At 54.6% G+C, this 17,327-nt stretch overlaps 9 protein-coding genes across 9 annotated transcripts; 6 read left to right on the forward strand and 3 right to left on the reverse strand.

The window, feature by feature from the left end:
* Positions 1-26: 26 nt before the first annotated feature.
* AB675_11611 (Beta-lactamase-like protein 2) lies at positions 27-610 on the forward strand (the record flags this gene model as incomplete). The annotated part of the gene is made up of 2 exons (XM_018140474.1): positions 27-152; positions 191-610. Coding segments are annotated over 2 exons (546 nt in total), but the record flags the coding sequence as incomplete, so codon positions are not given.
* A 162-nt stretch (positions 611-772) lies between these two features.
* AB675_11612 (uncharacterized protein) lies at positions 773-1,948 on the reverse strand (the record flags this gene model as incomplete). Its single annotated transcript, XM_018140475.1, has 1 exon — positions 773-1,948. The coding sequence occupies one exon, from the start codon at positions 1,946-1,948 to the stop codon at positions 773-775; it is 1,176 nt and encodes a 391-aa protein (XP_017994598.1).
* A 1,208-nt stretch (positions 1,949-3,156) lies between these two features.
* AB675_11613 (SCF E3 ubiquitin ligase complex F-box protein grrA) lies at positions 3,157-6,076 on the forward strand (the record flags this gene model as incomplete). The annotated part of the gene is made up of 2 exons (XM_018140476.1): positions 3,157-4,629; positions 4,679-6,076. 2 exons carry the CDS (start codon positions 3,157-3,159, stop codon positions 6,074-6,076), a joined length of 2,871 nt encoding a protein of 956 aa, XP_017994611.1.
* Positions 6,077-7,060: 984 nt separating this feature from the next.
* AB675_11614 (2,5-dichloro-2,5-cyclohexadiene-1,4-diol dehydrogenase) lies at positions 7,061-7,999 on the forward strand (the record flags this gene model as incomplete). Its single annotated transcript, XM_018140477.1, has 1 exon — positions 7,061-7,999. The coding sequence occupies one exon, from the start codon at positions 7,061-7,063 to the stop codon at positions 7,997-7,999; it is 939 nt and encodes a 312-aa protein (XP_017994619.1).
* Positions 8,000-8,156: 157 nt separating this feature from the next.
* Positions 8,157-9,020, reverse strand: AB675_11615 (uncharacterized protein; the record flags this gene model as incomplete). The annotated part of the gene is made up of 1 exon (XM_018140478.1): positions 8,157-9,020. The coding sequence occupies one exon, from the start codon at positions 9,018-9,020 to the stop codon at positions 8,157-8,159; it is 864 nt and encodes a 287-aa protein (XP_017994604.1).
* Positions 9,021-9,288: 268 nt separating this feature from the next.
* Positions 9,289-10,158, reverse strand: AB675_11616 (uncharacterized protein; the record flags this gene model as incomplete). Its single annotated transcript, XM_018140479.1, has 1 exon — positions 9,289-10,158. One exon carries the CDS (start codon positions 10,156-10,158, stop codon positions 9,289-9,291), a length of 870 nt encoding a protein of 289 aa, XP_017994599.1.
* A 311-nt stretch (positions 10,159-10,469) lies between these two features.
* AB675_11617 (37S ribosomal protein NAM9, mitochondrial) lies at positions 10,470-11,809 on the forward strand (the record flags this gene model as incomplete). The annotated part of the gene is made up of 3 exons (XM_018140480.1): positions 10,470-10,487; positions 10,546-10,989; positions 11,048-11,809. 3 exons carry the CDS (start codon positions 10,470-10,472, stop codon positions 11,807-11,809), a joined length of 1,224 nt encoding a protein of 407 aa, XP_017994626.1.
* A 1,791-nt stretch (positions 11,810-13,600) lies between these two features.
* On the forward strand, positions 13,601-14,472 carry AB675_11618 (uncharacterized protein; the record flags this gene model as incomplete). The annotated part of the gene is made up of 2 exons (XM_018140481.1): positions 13,601-13,644; positions 13,734-14,472. The coding sequence occupies 2 exons, from the start codon at positions 13,601-13,603 to the stop codon at positions 14,470-14,472; spliced, it is 783 nt and encodes a 260-aa protein (XP_017994609.1).
* Positions 14,473-15,882: 1,410 nt separating this feature from the next.
* AB675_11619 (Thioredoxin) lies at positions 15,883-16,980 on the forward strand (the record flags this gene model as incomplete). Its single annotated transcript, XM_018140482.1, has 1 exon — positions 15,883-16,980. One exon carries the CDS (start codon positions 15,883-15,885, stop codon positions 16,978-16,980), a length of 1,098 nt encoding a protein of 365 aa, XP_017994595.1.
* Positions 16,981-17,327: the final 347 nt, after the last annotated feature.

Below are 17,327 nucleotides of genomic sequence, written 5' to 3' on the forward strand. Positions count from 1 at the left end.
CCATCGCCGACGGTCAACGCTTCAAGAATGCCTGCGGCTTCGAGGTCCAAGCCCTACACACCCCAGGCCATACAGAAGACCACATGTGTTTCCTCATCACCGCCTCCCCACTTGACCCATCCGAAGTCGGCTCGATCTTCACCGCCGACAACGTCTTGGGCCACGGCACCGCGGTCTTCGAGACCTACAGACCTACGTCGCCAGCCTGGGCATCATGAAAACCGCCGTCTCGAACTCCGCCCATACAACCGTACGTGCCTTCCCGGGCCACGGCGCCGTGATACCGGACGCCAGAGCGAAGATCGCGGAGTATATCGAGCACCGGCATATGCGTGAGCAGGAAGCGCTGAATGTGCTGAAGTACGGCACGCCGAGCCCGCCGCCGGCGGAGGAGGGCAGTGAGGGTTCGGCGGGTGGGTTGGAGGTGGTGACGGGGAAAGAGTGGGGGAGTATGGAGATGGTGAAGGTGATTTATAGGCATTATCCGGAGAATCTGTGGGAGCCGGCGGAACGGGGGTTGTTGATGGTGTTGGAGAAGTTGAGGAAGGAGGGGAGGGTGAAGAAGGGGGAGCAGGGTGGGTGGGTGCTGCTGGAGCAGGCTGCGTTGTAGTACGGTAGCGTCAGGGAGAGGATGGGTGACGAGCAGTGTGGTGCCATGGTCACTTGTGGCGGGCAGGGCTGTTGTTCTTCTTGTCCTGTGTTTTGGCTCTATGAATAGAGGTGGTCTAGATGGTATGGATACCCAAGTTATTTTTCTACACGCCGAACGACCTCATCTGAGGCCTTTGCTCAGCAAAAGAGCGCCCAGAAAAGCCTTCACGCCGTCAGCTACACCCGCAGGAGTTGGCTTGCTGGCACAGACGTCTGGTTCGAAATCGAACTTGTCGATCAGATAGTCTCTTGTGGTTGGACCTATCGTTGCGATGACGAATTCCGTCGGTCCCCCAGCGGCTTGTGAGTCTGACCAACGGTCACGCCTCAAGTGCTCCTTTGCACGACCGTCTTCGTCTAGGAACCCCAATACGCGCAACATGGCTTCGCAGCCTTGAGGGCTGAAGACGACTACCACTGCGATGTTCGATGCGGCGGCCTCTTTTCCCTCTGTCTGTTGCTGCCAGTATGGGATCTCGCTGACCAGGCCCCGAAACTCATTCTCGAAAGCTTCTCTCACTACTGTGCTGTACACTTCCCACTCGTCCACTTGAATGGCCTTGTCGCCAAGCTCAGCATCCATGAGCGTCTTCGGTATGACATCCCTCCTGACCTCGCCCACGAGGAACAGCAATGGCTTCTTTCGCAATCGGTCGTCACTCTGTTCGAGTCGCTGTCTTGCGTACTGGCCTGAAGCTGGCCCGACCAACGGGATGAATGGGAGACGAGGGGCCTCGTAGTACTCGAATAACAGATTGGCATGGATGCCGTTACAATGCTGCAGCATGAATTGCGCTAGAGCCGCGCCATTGCCGGTGTGCTCGCCCAATATGCGAGTGTGTAGAGGATCAAGAGTTGGTGATGGGTAGAGAGTGGAGAGTGAGTGTGCTGTGGCGGGTCCGACGACGTAGAGAGGGAACGGTGTCGTCAATGAAGGCGAGATGAGTGTGGGTGTCCTCTGCTCGGTGGCTGTTCCAAGGACGCCTTCACTGCTGGCCTGCGACTCCGAGTCCAGTTTCCTGACGACATCACTGAAGCCCTCTACGGCCCGCTGACTTGTGAAGATCAGTCCACCATACTTCTCTGTCAGCTGCTGTGTGCGCAGAAGCTTCTCAAGCGAACTCAGACTCTCGGTGTTTTGCTGATGCTCGAGTACTGGAACGAAGTGAGGCACAAATCTCGTGTCTGTGCTCAGTTGATACGGAATGCCTTCGATTAATAGCGCTTTGAAGTATTCTTCATAGCCATCATCCGGCTGTGACCGCGTCTTGAGGAGGAACACCGGCACTTGTGGCATCGTCAAGCATTCGGAAGCGATCTGTTGAGGTTACTGGCTTGTCATGATGCTCACGATCGGTCATGTCGGTCGAAGTCAAAGCATATCCGTCTTAGCTGGGTGCAGCTGACCATTCAACGGGATTCGAAGCCCGGAGCAACGGCGCTTACAGGCACCGCCTCCAACTTCAGCAGAAGTGTAAAACAACAACTTGAACTTGAGGTCCGATTGCTCATCGATGCCAGTGCACCGCGGAGGCGTGTAGGATGATGACATCTCATCTACTGGGTGTCCTGGGTCGAGGCGGCAGGTGCGATGCGGGAGTGCTGCAACCAGGAGGGAGAAGAAGTCATCGCAGCACGAGCCATCTATAGTGCAGTAAACATTGAGAAGGATCCCGTTGGATTTGCGGCTATGTTCCTAGGTTTGAACCTGCATAGACTGCACGTTGCGATAAGCATGTCTGAAGACGACCGCGACAAGTCCAAATTAATGCGAATTAATGGCATGCTGTAGAGAACGAGATCCCGAGCAGTCGGAGGCTGTATCGTGGCACGTTAGGGGTTGCGCTGGACTTGTTAGGGGTGGCCCAACCGCCTGGGCGCTGGAATTCAACCTTGGAAGGTGGCGCCCGACTGGAGATTTTGAGTGTCAGAAGGCAACTCTTAATCAGCCACCCGCTCGCCAACCTGCAGCTCGTCAATACTCGGAAAGCGCCATCCTCTGTTTGTCCTTTGTACGATCTTGTACCTTGGACACATCTCCCTCCCCTCGACAAGTGCACTTGACGACCGACACTCTGCGCGATCGTCTGAATCTATTCTTCACGTCGATATCACGCACTACCTTCACGTGTACACGAAACGACCCCTCCCTCTTACTTATTGCTTAATAAACATCCTCGCGCCTCCGCGTGACTCTACTAGGCCCCTTAGCAACTTGAACACCACGATACAACCGCTTTCCGGACGAGATACCTACGGCCACCCGTAACTGTCATCTGCTGATCACCTACCAAGCAGTGGCTTAATCGAAGCACGCACGCCATGCAGCACCTCTTGACGACGCCGTCGTGATCTCCCCAACCTCCTTGTCGAGGCGACCGATACGAGGTAGCGCCCGACTAATTAGAGATCTAAAATTGCCCGTCGCTCGCGTCCAACAACATTCACAACCACAACGACGAGGAGTGCTGCTAGTCCGCAGCCCTCTTGAGCCGGCTACGCATCATGGCTAGCCCACGCTCGCGCCTTCCTCCGCTGCACACTCGAAACATTAGTACTGTCACCGTCGAATCCGACAGTTCAGATACATCTGCCAACCCTTGCGACGATGACGATACCGACTACTTCATGGCTCACGCCAACGACTCTCAGTCATCGTTAGGCGCAGTAACAGTCGTTCGCGATTGTGATCAACAAGTCGACCTCGAGCAGAAGCACCGCATGACACCTATTGCCAAATTGCCTCCCGAGATCCTCATGGCTATATTCGCAAGACTCACGACGACGTCCGATCTCCGAAATTGCATGCTTGTCTCGTATCACTGGGCTTTATACGCGGTTGGAATACTATGGCATCGTCCACTATGCAACAAGTGGTCGAATCTGCAGACTGTCACGCGGTCTCTGCAGGCAGGCGAAAGATCATATTTCCCATACCACGAAATGGTCAAGAGACTGAATTTGTCAGCGATATTCGACAAGTTGAGCGACGGGTCCGTCACGTCGTTCATGACCTGCAAGGGCATAGAGCGGTTGACGTTGACAAATTGCTCGAAGCTGACTGATTTTGGGGTGTCTGGACTGGTGGATGGATGCCGGAAACTGCAGGCTCTGGATGTTACCGACCTCGAGGCCCTCACCGACGCGACTCTGTCTGTTGTGGCAGACAACTGCACTAAGCTACAAGGTCTGAATGTAACAAACTGCTCCAACATCACCGACGAGTCGCTAGCCCAGATTGCAGATCGATGCCGCCATCTCAAGCGCCTCAAGCTCAATGGAGTCAACAAGATTACAGACGCGTCTGTCGTTCAAGTGGCAAAGAATTGCCGGTCCATCCTCGAAATCGATCTTGCGCAGTGTACTTCAATCAGCTCCGCTTCTGTCACGGCTCTGCTGTCCAATCTGGCGCAGTTGAGGGAACTCCGACTGGCTCACTGTTCAGAGATAACGGATTCAGCATTCGTCAACCTCAATCCTGCGCTGTCCTTTGATGCTCTTCGGATACTGGACCTTACAGCTTGCGAGCAGGTACGAGACGATGCTATTGCTCGAATCATTCCGGCTGCCCCTCGACTGAGAAACCTGGTACTGGCCAAGTGTCGACATATTACCGACCGAGCAGTAGCCTCAATCTGCAAGTTGACCAAAAACTTGCACTACATTCATCTCGGTCACTGCATCAACCTGACGGACGCTGCTGTCATTCAGCTAGTCAAGGCTTGCAACCGCATAAGATACATTGACTTGGCCTGTTGCTCGCGATTAACGGATGCTAGTGTCCGACATCTAGCACAACTTCCCAAATTGCGGCGAATTGGATTGGTGAAATGTCAGAACTTGACTGACACCAGTATCATCGCGCTCGCCAACGGTCCATACATGTACGGACCTGCTACGAGGAAGAACGATATACCATCCCAGTTCGTCTCGTTAGAGAGAGTGCATCTCAGCTACTGCGTGAACCTGACCCTCAAGGTATGTCTCGATGTTGTATGCCAAAATCCTCTTACTAACCACGCGACAGGGCATCACTGCACTTCTTCACAACTGTCCTAGGTTGACACATCTCTCGCTCACAGGTGTACAGGCCTTCTTACGAGAGGACTTGACCAGATTCTGTCGCGATGCGCCGGCCGAGTTCACGCATCCCCAGCGAGATGTGTTCTGTGTTTTCTCGGGTGATGGTGTCCAGCGCCTGCGCGATTACCTGATGCGAATGGCTATGGAACAAGCCGATCGTGAAGGCCGAGATCCAATCGATGATAGTCTATTGGACGGTGTTGAGAGCCCTGGCGTTGACACAATGTCTGACGATGGCACGATCGATGGCAACGACCAGGGTATGGACCTGTCTCTGCCTCCCAGGAGGATCTCTCCTTTCATCAATAACCCTCGACTGAGGGTGCGGCCTCGAAGTCTACACGAGTTGCCAAGCTATCACGTTGAGATGCCACTCTTCAGCAATGATCAGATTCAGCGATATGGTCAATGGACTCCGAATGAGGGACCATCCATTCTAGGGCCTGCCTCGCAGCCGGTCCTCGGCACCCAGCCGATTGATGTCCCGCCATACTCTCGTCGATCACGAAGTCCAGCCGTTCCAGGTTTGACAGAAATGCCACCCGGCCCTGATCAAGACATTCTCGATTCCGCTCGAACGCCATCACGTCGGCATACGCTGGTCGAATCTTCTCATGGCTACTTCGGTCATCAGCCTCCGGCACCGACGATGTTTCCGCCGCAGACTGCCTTTGAACGGTTTGCAGACGTTGTCAGACCTCAGCGACGTCAGCAACCCCAATTTGTGGTGGATGGGCCGGGGCCGGTACCTCCGCATCACGGTGCTCATCTATACGACCTGGGCATGCGAAGTGCTCAGGACATCCGGCAAACATACCTTCGACCAGACCATGACTTCAGTGCATTCGATGCCAATCATGAAGCTATCATGTCGACGATTCCAGCCAGTCGCTCGGCAAGCCGGCACCCTTCTCGATCGAACAGTCCGCATCTGTCAAACCCATCTCGAGTCAGCAGTAGATCGCGCTTGAGCAACATCTTGTCCAGCATAAGAACGAATCCTTTCTCGGGCGCGGAGGGACGAGGACCATTCGGGAGTCGAAGCTTGTCGAGATCACGACGAGAAGAGGAAGAGCATCGGCAGAGAATGCTGCACGCTCTAGCTGAGGCGGATGCTGCTCAGCAGCTTCGGCCTGATGTACGTCGTGCGGAATCGAGTCGCACTGTGGAACTACCATACTTGGTGGGCGAGCAAATCGAGCGTGTTGCTTCTGCTCCTGCACCTCCACCACGAATGCAGGCACCGGGCCCGGGGAGCGGCAATAGGACCTCGCCCCCGCCACAAGCTAGTTCCGAAGCCAGCGAACCAAACGAACCGAACGATGTGACGATGACGCAGTAGATTAGTAGGAAACGACACAGGCCTTGGGAAAGTATGATGTATGAGGGGGGATGCTTTCTGCATCTGCAGGCATATCGACCACAACAAGATCAACAGCCACAAAAATCGAGTATCATGCATCGATACAGCGCTAATGATACGTGGCCTCAAAGGCACACGCCATGCGCTCGTTCTCGGAAATTCTTGGGCTTCGCGATGAAAGCACGGCGTTATTGGAGGGCAAGCAAAAAGGAAGGCTTGTGGCTGGCAGTTGTGGTAATGACTGCCCGCTGGTACATCACTCGAAGCAACAATATTCATCTATAACATCATGATCACTACTCAATCAGAGCCGATCACTTGCATGGAGTTAGGGGAATGTGCTTCCGCGGCTACTTTGCCGACGGTGTGAAGCAGGGATGGAGGGATCCATCGATGGCAGATAAGCTCGCTGGCACAGTGGAAGTCTTTAGATAGTCGACAGCCGATGTCAATCAGTGACTGAAAACACTTCGATAGGCTCGTTTTCGTACACTTCTTCTGCCCGGTGAGTGGCTTCCCATGACGTGCGCAGTTGCAAAGGGGGAGTTGTCATCCGGTCTGCCCAGGGCCGCGAATTTATTCATATTTGAGAAGAGCCTCCCTAGTCGCTACTTCGCTCCTTTTTTCACGCCAAAGCTGCTCTTCTGTGCACTCGACTAGAACGCGATGGTCGCAAAACACGAGCAATGTGGATGCACTTGAAGACATTCGATCATGTAGTGGCGGTCGGACGCGATACAGTCCACACCCATACACGGGTACCCGAGGTTATGCAATGACGATCCCACGGAGGGGATGGGGACTCGAACTCTACAGCAGGTACTGTCAGAAATGCTCGACAGCACAATCGCGAGAGCTGGTCTGGCATCTGACCTTCTACAACGATACTCTTTACTGGTGAGTGAGTGAACATCTTCCCACTTGCGACGCCATTGCAGCAGCCCACCACGTCAAGCAACAACGATGCCGCCGCCGTACGGTCCCGCAGAGCCTATGCCTGACCTCACCAACAAAATCATACTTATCACCGGCGGCGGCTCGGGCATCGGCCTCGCCTTCGCGCAACACTGCTTGCGTCTCTCCGCTCGTGTGGTCATCGGAGACATCAACCTTACTCAGGACGCCAAGAGTACCCTCGACGCCGCCGGGTCGGCGAAAGCAGTCTACAGACGCTGCGACGTCACCTCCTGGGCGGACCTCCACGACCTTATCAGCGCCAGCGTAGGCGCCTTCGGTGACGTGCCCGATGTGTATGCGCCCGTAGCGGGGATCTTCGAACCCGGGTGGTCGAATTTCTGGGACGAGGGTATGGTCGAAGGCCACCCTGACTATGAAGGCGGCTACCGCACAATGCGAATCAACGTCGACCACCCGATCCACCTCACCCGCCTCGCCCTCAAAGCCCTGGCCGGCGCAAACAAGCAGGGCGTTGTATGCTTGGTTGCGTCTACAGCGGCGATTCGTGCGGGGTATTTGTTTAGCTTGTACAGCGCGAGCAAGTGGGCGATCAGGGGGTTCGCGAAGAGTATGGCGCAGGCAGATGTCGAGGAGGGGGTTAGGGTGGTTTGTGTCATGCCGGGGTTGGTGGATAGTCCGTTGTGGCGGGATCGGCAGGACAAAATTATGGAGTGGGCTAAATATGATATGAGGAGGGGGCTGATGCCGAAGGATATTGCGGAGGTTATGGTCAAGATGGTGAGGGATGAGGGGGGATGGTGTAGTGGGGGGACGTGTGTGTTGAAGACGGTGGATGAGGAGAGGGTGTTTGAGAAGGGGTGGAGGGAGCGGGAGAAGGAGTATGATCCGAGTCCGAGGCCGGATGCGGATTTGACACGGGTAAGGAACGCCTTGGATGGAGAGAGGGGGAAGGGTTGGAAGAGGAGGGAGGGAATGGTAGCTTAGCTTCGAATTTGCTATCGATGTCAGGAAGCCTCGTGAAGCCCACCTGGGCAGGAAATATCGGCTGAACGACTTTCAATGTCTAAGAAGGTGTCTCTCTAGTCGATAGTGACGACCTCATGTCTGGAAAGCACCCCCAGGGAAACCTCTGGCTGTATTCTCAGTACTGAATGAATGGCGTCAAGTTCAGCCATTCCTTCTTCTTCTTGCCCTTGCCCTTACGTTTCGACTCCACCGCCACTCCCATTGTCGCTTCGGCAGCGCGCATGGCTTCTGTGGCGTTGAGGAGACCTCCGTCGACAAGACTTGGCTCCTTCAGCGGTTCCATGAAGGCCTCCTGAGCTGCTACCTTTCTTTGCACTTCCTCTTGGTCAATTTCGTGGAATGTGCGAGGCCGTACAGGGGATTCCCGAGGTGGAGAGGGCTTGTATGGCTGTTTCTCGTTGTTGGGGGCGCCAGAGGCCGCCTGGCAGTGTTGCGCAGTAGCGGAACCGCCGAGATCGATTAGCTCGGCTTCATCGGTCGGAGGACCCGTAGGGAGGACTCTGCTGGCTTGGTTCTGCTGCCTGCGTGGCACCGGAGTGAGAGCCGGCTGAAGAGTAGTCTGTGGGGAAGAACGCGCAAGATCGTGGAGCATGTCTTTCGCTGATAGATCCTCGTGAACCTTGTTGCCCGTCTTACTGTCCAGAGATGGCCACTGCTCGTGGGCTTCAACCGGCATCGGAGGTGGAGTTCCGTCCCAGCCAGATGTATCAGGACCATACTCAGGGCTCGTGGTCGTGCCAGTAACGTCTGACCCGATATCCGAACTAATTTGACTGCCTAAATGGCTTGTGGTGATGTCTGCCCATGTTGAAGGACCGGAAGTGTCGCTTGCATCGGTTTGAGAGCGCTGTGAGACTGAGCAGCTGGTGGTGGATTGGGGTGGTCTTCGGGGCGGAAGTGACGCGCCATTAAGCCGGCGACTGTGAGAGGTGTAATTCGAGCCTCGAGGAGGGCGCCGAGGGTTCGAGTGCAAAGCCATGTCAGTCGTCGTGAGTGAATAATGGCTACAGGAATGTGAGATGCCGTTTCTCTGACGGTGTTTCGTTCTTACCTGCGGGTCGGAGGACCGTTCACACAGAGCCCTCCCTGATGCAAGAGCGACTGAAGTTCGAGCCCAAGTACCTACATCACTCGCCACGACAAGATACCTTGTAAGTGCAGGTGCATCGTGCCAAGAGTCTCAAATCAGCATCAACGAGACCTGAATTCGTGCTGCGCTTTGAGGTTTCTGCGCCTTTACTGTTGCCTCATTTGAGCCTTAGATAGTCTGCCACTTCTTCGAATATCTGGACAGCCAAACCTCCCAGGGCAGCCACCTCTGATTGCGACCCAGGCATTACACCTCCAGGACACAGATATACTGGAATCAAACCCGCCTCCGAAGCACCAACACAATCTTTCTTGAAGTCATCACCCACATGGATCCATCGCACACCTTCGGTAGAAGTCCGATCAGCAACAAGTTCATCAAGCGGCACTCCAACGAGAGCTGCCATGGACTCTTTGGCGTTCCAAAAGATGGCAGCATCGGGCTTCTCACTACTTGCCTCGTAACTTGTGCAAACAAAATCGATGTCATTCTCCGGATCGTACATGGCAGGTGGACCCGGCGGACCCTCGCCAACTTTGAGTCCCAGATCGCGCAGAATCGCGGATACACGAGGGTCTGAGTTGGATATGACACAGGTCATCCAACTGGAATTTGCCAGCTCGCCCCTCGAGCCTCTCAGTTTCTCGAACATAGAAAGCACCCCAGGTCGTAGCTGATACGCTGCGCCAGACGCGAAATGCTGGTACGTCTCCGATCCTAATTCTGTTGGAATCGATTCCACTGGTAGAAGACGGCGGAAAGTCGAGTGCACGAGTATTTGCCACCAGGTCTCTGGGCTGTCAACTATCTTGCTGCCCTTCCCATAGTTTGGCCATGATAAGGATATCTGCTTGTAAGCAGTCTTGAAAGCTTGCTGGAGGTCAGATTCGGCGATTGGAGCGGTAACACCACATCTGCGAGCAACTTTCAGGTATTGCGTGGCGATCGGCTCCTTGAAGTCGAATAGAGTGCCCAGGGCATCGAAGGAGAGGTAGCTCCCTCTGAAAACCCGCTTGACCGACGTCATGGAAAGACCTTCATGAGCATTATGAGATACTTGACCAATACTCTCGGCACGGCTGAGGACTTCTTTTGGACCAGGATAAGCGCTGGTGAAGGGCAAAAAGCATAGTCGTGGTCCCCGGGAGTCCTTCAGTCGTGTACCTAGGCAGGGTAGTGGTTGACGATTAACTCCGTAAATTCCGCAGCGCTTCATGTCTCCTCTGAACTTTCGAACACCGTCTACCTGAGCACAGTACATCACCACATCTACTGTTCACAAGCTCACGTCGCAGCCTAGTGCTGCCCAGACTGCCCATCATGCGCAACAAAGCCACCATGGCCAGTAAACGGCCGGTAAGCCACCCTTCTATGCCCACAACTTGCCCGCCGTCACTGACTTTCTTGCCTCAAGCGCATGCGCATGTCGATGAACAAAATCAACCTGTACAACATGTCACGGCTGCGGTCCCCTACTCATCCTACCGTCGCCCGCACGCAGAACTTTTTCAAGCAGAAATGGGTAGCCAAATCCGAGCTGCGGTCCTACCACGGTGAATTCGTCCGAGAAGGACAGTGGGAGCGCATGTTCAATCGCCGGTTAGAATCAGTCGTGCCGATGGATGCAGCCTACATGGCGGTGAACGATGGTTTTGTGGAGTCGTCAGGTAGAGGGAGTGGCTTGAGGCAAAAGGGAGGTCGAAAGAAGGAGTTACAGCGGACGCCATATATGCTGCAGACTTTTGCGCCGTTGGAGAGGAGACTCGATATCGCGCTGTTTCGCGCGCTGTTTGCGAGTAGTGCGCGCCAGGCGAGGCAGTTTGTGATCCACGGAGGGGTCACGGTGAATGGGAAGAAGGTAAGAGCTGCCAGAACTGCGTGAAATGGTCGACATTGGGACTAAGCGGGGCGTGTAGATGACATATCCGGGCTATCTCCTCAACCCCGGCGACCTCTTCCAAGTCGAGCCCCGTCTGGTCATGTACGCACTCGGCAAGCCGAAAGTACGAGAAGTGGAAGAGGAGGCAGAGGAAGAAGACGAAGCAGAGACATCAGCCGCAATAACAGAGGAAGCAGACGACTCAGACGCAGCCGCTGCCCCCGAAGAAGACCGCACCCCTAAAGAAATCCTCAAATCCCTCCTCGCACAATCAAAGTCCATTCTTGCAGACTCGAAATCGACCATGAGCGGCAAGCGGAAACAAGAGCTACGAGAATTTTCGAAAGGCGTGAAGAAGTTAATGTCTAAAGCCGGCAGGCAAGACGTTGACACCTCGTCAATGACAGAACAGTTCGCCACAATCGAGGAACAGCTCGAACTGGCACTCGAAACCAAGGAAGCAGCCGCTAAAGGCCAATCTCCACCAACATCACAACCCGACCAAGCACCACCACCAACTACCTCCTCAGAATTCCTCCCCACAGACGCCGAATCCCTCCGCGCCGCCCTTCAACAAGTCCACATCGACGATTCGAAACCCTATGCCACACCCTGGACACCCCGTGACTTCCTCTCCGCGTTCGCCTTCATCCCGCGGTATCTCGAAGTCAACCAGAATATCTGCGCCGCCGTGTATCTGCGGCATCCGGTGGCAAGACCGGGACTGAGCGAGGTGCCCAGTCCGTTCCCGGAGGCGGCCAGCGCGAACGCTTTTGCTTGGTATCTGCGGAGGCGGTAGTCACACCAGGAGCTTCCGTGTTAGGGAGGACTCTGGAGCAGTCTGGAAAGAAGAGCCGGTTCGAGACTGTGTACACAAAAGCAATGTACGATTAATAGTAGACCAGGGGCTAGACTATTGCATATACAGAAGAGCAATTTTTCATCGTCTGGCGATGGATTACACGGAACAGACGGAGTTCCTAAAGCATTGTAAGCTATCAAGTATTCGACTTATCTCAATATGCGAGCTGTTCACGCTTCGATCATTTTTGGGGTAGAACTCAGCCACATTTGCTCGTTGCTAGTTTGTGGATCTAGTATCGAGTGCCAGATCGTTATTATCGAAGATAGCGGTGCAGTATATTGAAGCGAGCGATGATAACTCCATGACTTTCTTCCTATAGCGTATCTGTAGACGTCGCTGTCGTTTCTGTATATGCAATACGCAAGCATCGATAAAGCGGCAGCATGTACATAATCAGTGGCTCAGATTTCTCTTTCGCAGATCCACTGAAAGCGCAAGACTCAAACCTTGGAAGACTCGGGGCGTTGTGTTTTCCTTGGCGCCCACCCCGCCTGCTCCACTTGAGCACTTTCCACCCCTCAACTTCAAGCTCCGAGTCCCTACTTCCTCCTGTCGACACCATACCTTCTCTTTGTTGACCATCAGCTACATCTCTGATCGCGGTCGACTGCCCGCATCTCTCTCTTGCTTCTACCGATGCCTCTGTCCTCCGCCTTCTCAATGAACGATCTGATCGTACTCGCCTCTCCGCCCTCCCTACCTCTCCCGCTTGACACCGTGTCCTCTTCTTGTCAGACTTCAGCTGCAACGCAGCTGGCGCTCCGCTTCCGCACCTCTTTTCAGCTTCTACTGACGGTGCTTTACTGCGCCGCAAACATGAGCAAGTTGATCGGACTCTACTTCCCGCCACTCTGTGCTGCTCTGACTCAACACCGTATCTTCCGCTCGATGGACTTCAGCTGCGCTCCAGCTGCAACTTTAATTATGCTCCGCTCCACCCCTTCCTGATTCTCCTGGTCAACACCGTAGCCTCTTCCTTCAGCTCGGCGGAGAGCGTACAGGCAGCGAGCATTCGGAGCGCGTTCAGTGGACAGATGTGTGTTTCTAATGGGACTGTGCAGACCTGGTGAGTCAGACCGAGGAGGCCTTCGAATGCCGTGGAAGGCCTCCTCGAGCTACAAATATGGCTCCCGATCCCTTGCTGCTTTTGCTTGCGCCCTTCATCCTTCAAATCACACTGAACGGAAACACAACTTCTCGCTGCTGCTTTTGCTCTAAGCCAACTCAGCACTACCACCACAAACACAACCATCAATCAAACAATCAAACAAACAGCAATCATGGGCTTCTTCTCTCGCCTCTTCAGTCGCTTCGGCTCTCGGTCTCGGTCTCGGTCGCGGTCTCGATCCCAACTCCGACCCAGCACCCGCCTCAGCCAACAATCAAGGCCCCAGGTGGTCCGACAGCAGCACGACACGAGCAGTTTCGTGATTCCTCAAAACTCACGGGTGGCCGGTGCTCGCGTTCCCTCTGCGAGGCACGTTCGGAGCCCTATCAACTACCAAGTCCCCATCACCACCACAGCTGGCAAGCAGTAAGTAATCACCGTTCCCGGACGCTTTCCTGGCGAGATGCAGGTCGTCGATGCTGTTGCGGGACAAATAGAACCTGAATTGGGAAATCCAGCTCCTTGATCCGATTGAGAAGCTGAATTTCCCGATTCGGGTTTCATCTGTTCCGCAACAACTTCCATGTCCTGTATCTCAACGAGGAGGCTCATTCAGCATGCCTCGTCGACAGCATCGTCATCTCCCCGTCCTTCTGTTCATGTCAGCACCGTCTCACGACCTCACCGTCGATGACTTCGCCGTCTTTCACCTCATCGCTCCTGCTTAGCTCGTCACTGACCAAGTTCCAGAGCTACGACCCGTCCAAATACTGCGTCACAGCCATCGGCACAACAGCCTAGACGCGCACCTGGCACAAGTCAGCAGCCCACGACCAGGACGACGTTGGAGACCACGTCACAACGATTGGCACAACAGCCTAGACGCACACAGGGCACGAAACAGCAGCCCACGACCAAGACGACGTTGGAGACCGCGTCACTACGATTGGCACAAGAGCTTAGACGCACACAGGGCACAAGTCAGCAGCCCGCGACCAGGTCGACGTCGAAGATAGCTTCACAACCATCGGCACAACAGCCTAGACGCACACAGGGCAGCACAAGTCAGCAGCCCACAACCAATGACAAAGCAACAAAGACGATGGCATCGAAGACCACGTCACGACCATCGGCAAAACAGCCTACACGCACACAGGGCACGAAACAGCAGCCCGCTCGCGAGCAACTCGGTCCAATCGCACCAGCAATAGCACCCGCAAATCTGGGTGCTTGGGGACCACCGTGGTGCGACACAACAGTAACGACCTTTGGCAGTGTGTACCCGACCATGAGTCCTGAACACCACGAGGCAATAATTCAGACCGACGATGCGCCACCGGCACCACAAACAATGCCAGGCGCTTGGGGACCCCCTTGGTGCGACACGGTCACAGACGCGACTATGCAACCAGTCTTCAATCATCAGAAGGAGTTCTATGATTATGTGACGCCACGAAACTACCCAAAGCAACGTCGAGGGGGTCACTAGCGCGATACTGCGACCAAAACAACAAAAACAACAAAAACAAAACAACCAAGACGAGACATATCACCTCGTCGGGATCATCAGCACAAAGCGACTGTTCTCTGAAACCGACTGTCCTTCAGAAGCGACTATTCTACAAAAAGCGACTATTTCTCGGTTGTGCTTGTGGCGAAAGGGAGTGCCAGCCTCCAGAACGTCACGAGTACAGCCTGGCCTTCAGAGGCAAAACGGCTACAACGAGAGCGAGAGAGACTCAAACAATCAAACAATCAAACAAATAATCGAACAATCAATCGAGACTCAAGGTATGGAGTGCTAGCTATGGGCTTATGGGTGTTTAATGAAGCAGGAATGGAGAAGGTTTACCTGATGAGTGTCAGGGGTGGAGGGTGCTGAGCATATGAAAACTGTTAGGTGTGCCTGTGGAAAGGATTGAGGTTGATAGTGGACGGGATAGGGGTTTGATCTGACTTCCATTGGGCAGCGGCAATTTTCTCGCCGCCTACAAGATCAACACGGGTATACATCAATGGTGTTTGTACATGAAGAGTAGGTGTACAGCACGATTAGTCCACAATATATCATCACCTCAGAAATCAACTTCCTGCTGCATCTTGCATCGTGCCGAAAGCCATATCCCTTGTGACCTCGTCGCCGTGAATCAGGAGAAGTCTGGGTTGTGATGTCCAGGCGTGCCGGTGTCTCTGACCTCGCCTCTAGGTGTGCCTGTAGTAGGCGGGCTTCCCCTTGAGTAGGCGTCTCTCTAGGCACAGTACGCCTAAGCAGTCACGCCAGCGCGTAAGAATTCTACATTAAGGAGGTGCCTGAAGTGCGATCTCTGGGCACGCCCATGAGCCTTGTCCACGCGTGCCGAAATGTCCCCGCGAGCCACTTGAGATCTGCACGGTTTGGTCGATCCTGGAATCAACATTCTATGGTCGGTTGGAAGTCACACAGGTCGAATCCCTCGACTATAGGAACTGTTTGCCCTGTTGGCAGAGTGGTGTTTCCAATGTCATCGACCTAAGCATTCAACCAGATTCCAGTGAGAAATGACTCGGGAAGCCGATGTGTACCTGCAGCTGCTTACCTAACATCCCACCTGTGCTACTGCAAGATTAAGTGATCGAACACTCCAGACATTTGAAACTCGCAGAACATTTGTCAAATTCCCACTTAACACCACTGATGATCGCAAAACCTCTCATTCTCTAGATCTGTTCAAAATATCGCACATCCACATATCTTCCAGCTGCCGTCCCCCGCTCTTCATCACTACACTACCGCCAAACTGTCCGCCCGCACCTTCTTCTCCCGCTTCACCCAACCCCTCCTCAGATCCAGCACTCCCCTCTCCATCGGCCTGACCACCACGATCCAACATCAGCACTCCCTCTCTACAGTTCGCCCAGCATGGCGCCCAAACACGCCAAAGTCGCCATCATCGGCTCCGGCCCTGCCGCACACACCGCCGCAATCTACCTCTCGCGCGCCGAACTCAAACCCGTCCTCTACGAAGGTTTCCTCGCCGGCGGGACCGCCGCAGGCGGTCAGCTCACCACCACCACCGACGTCGAGAACTACCCCGGGTTTCCGCAGGGGATCGGCGGGCCAGAGCTGATGGAGGCGATGAAGGCGCAGTCTGAGCGGTTTGGGACGGAGATTATTGGGGAGACGATCGCGCGGGTGGATCTGAAGAGCAAGCCGTTCCGGTTATGGCGCGAGTATGAAGATGGGGAGAGCGATGAGCCGGCGCATACTGCTGACGCGGTTGTGATTGCGACGGGGGCGAATGCGAGGAGGTTGAATTTGAAGGGCGAGGAGGCGTATTGGCAGAACGGCGTGTCGGCGTGCGCGGTCTGCGATGGTGCAGTGCCCATCTTTCGGAACAAGCCCCTCGTGGTGATCGGTGGTGGGGACTCGGCGGCTGAAGAGGCGATGTTTTTGACAAAGTATGGCAGCCACGTCACTGTGCTTGTGCGGAAAGGCGAGCTGAGGGCGAGCAAAACTATGGCGAAGCGGTTATTGGCGCATCCCAAAGTCACAGTCAAGTTCAACACCGAAGCGACAGAGATCACGGGCGAGAACAAGCCTAGGGGTCTTATGACGGGGTTGACGATCGTCAATAATAAGACACAAGAGACAGAGTCGCTACAAGCGAACGGGCTCTTCTACGCTGTAGGCCACGACCCGGCCACCGCATTGGTCAAAGGCCAGCTCGACTGCGATGAAGAAGGGTATCTCCTTACGCAACCCGGGACATCCTACACGAGCATCCCGGGCGTGTTTGCCGCTGGGGACGTGCAAGATAAGCGGTATCGGCAGGCGATTACGAGTGCGGGGAGTGGGTGTATTGCGGCGTTGGAGGCGGAGAAGTATCTTGCGGATCTGGAGGATGAGAATCCGCTGGAGCGGGAGGCGAGTAAAGGGGACACGCAGAAGGCGGAGGTCAATGGGGAGGGTGATAAGAAGAAGGATGGGTTGGAGTATAAGAGTAATCCACTACTGTGAATGGATTCACGAAGGATGGAGCCATGCTACGTACGATAGAGCATTAGAGAGCGCCAGTGGCATGGAAGGTTGTGGATGCAAGATGGGTAGAGAGCGAAACACTGCAAGGCTATGAGCCTGCTGGGATGATATTGTGGAATACAGTCCTTGTGTTCTCAAATGTGGCCTTCATTGATTCGTGGTAGTTTCTTGATACAAGCTGAGACGCGTGGAGTGCTGATCTGAGAACTCAGCACGTCCACGATGTGTAGCGAAGATCCCGCCGTAATGACACAAGAGTGCTGATCCAACCTCGTAGGCTCGTTCTCCATCGCTTCATACCAATGAAGCCCGATTTTTCAGGCAGC

Source organism: Cyphellophora attinorum (assembly GCF_001299255.1).
Source record: "Cyphellophora attinorum strain CBS 131958 chromosome Unknown Contig54, whole genome shotgun sequence".
NCBI lineage: Eukaryota > Fungi > Ascomycota > Eurotiomycetes > Chaetothyriales > Cyphellophoraceae > Cyphellophora > Cyphellophora attinorum.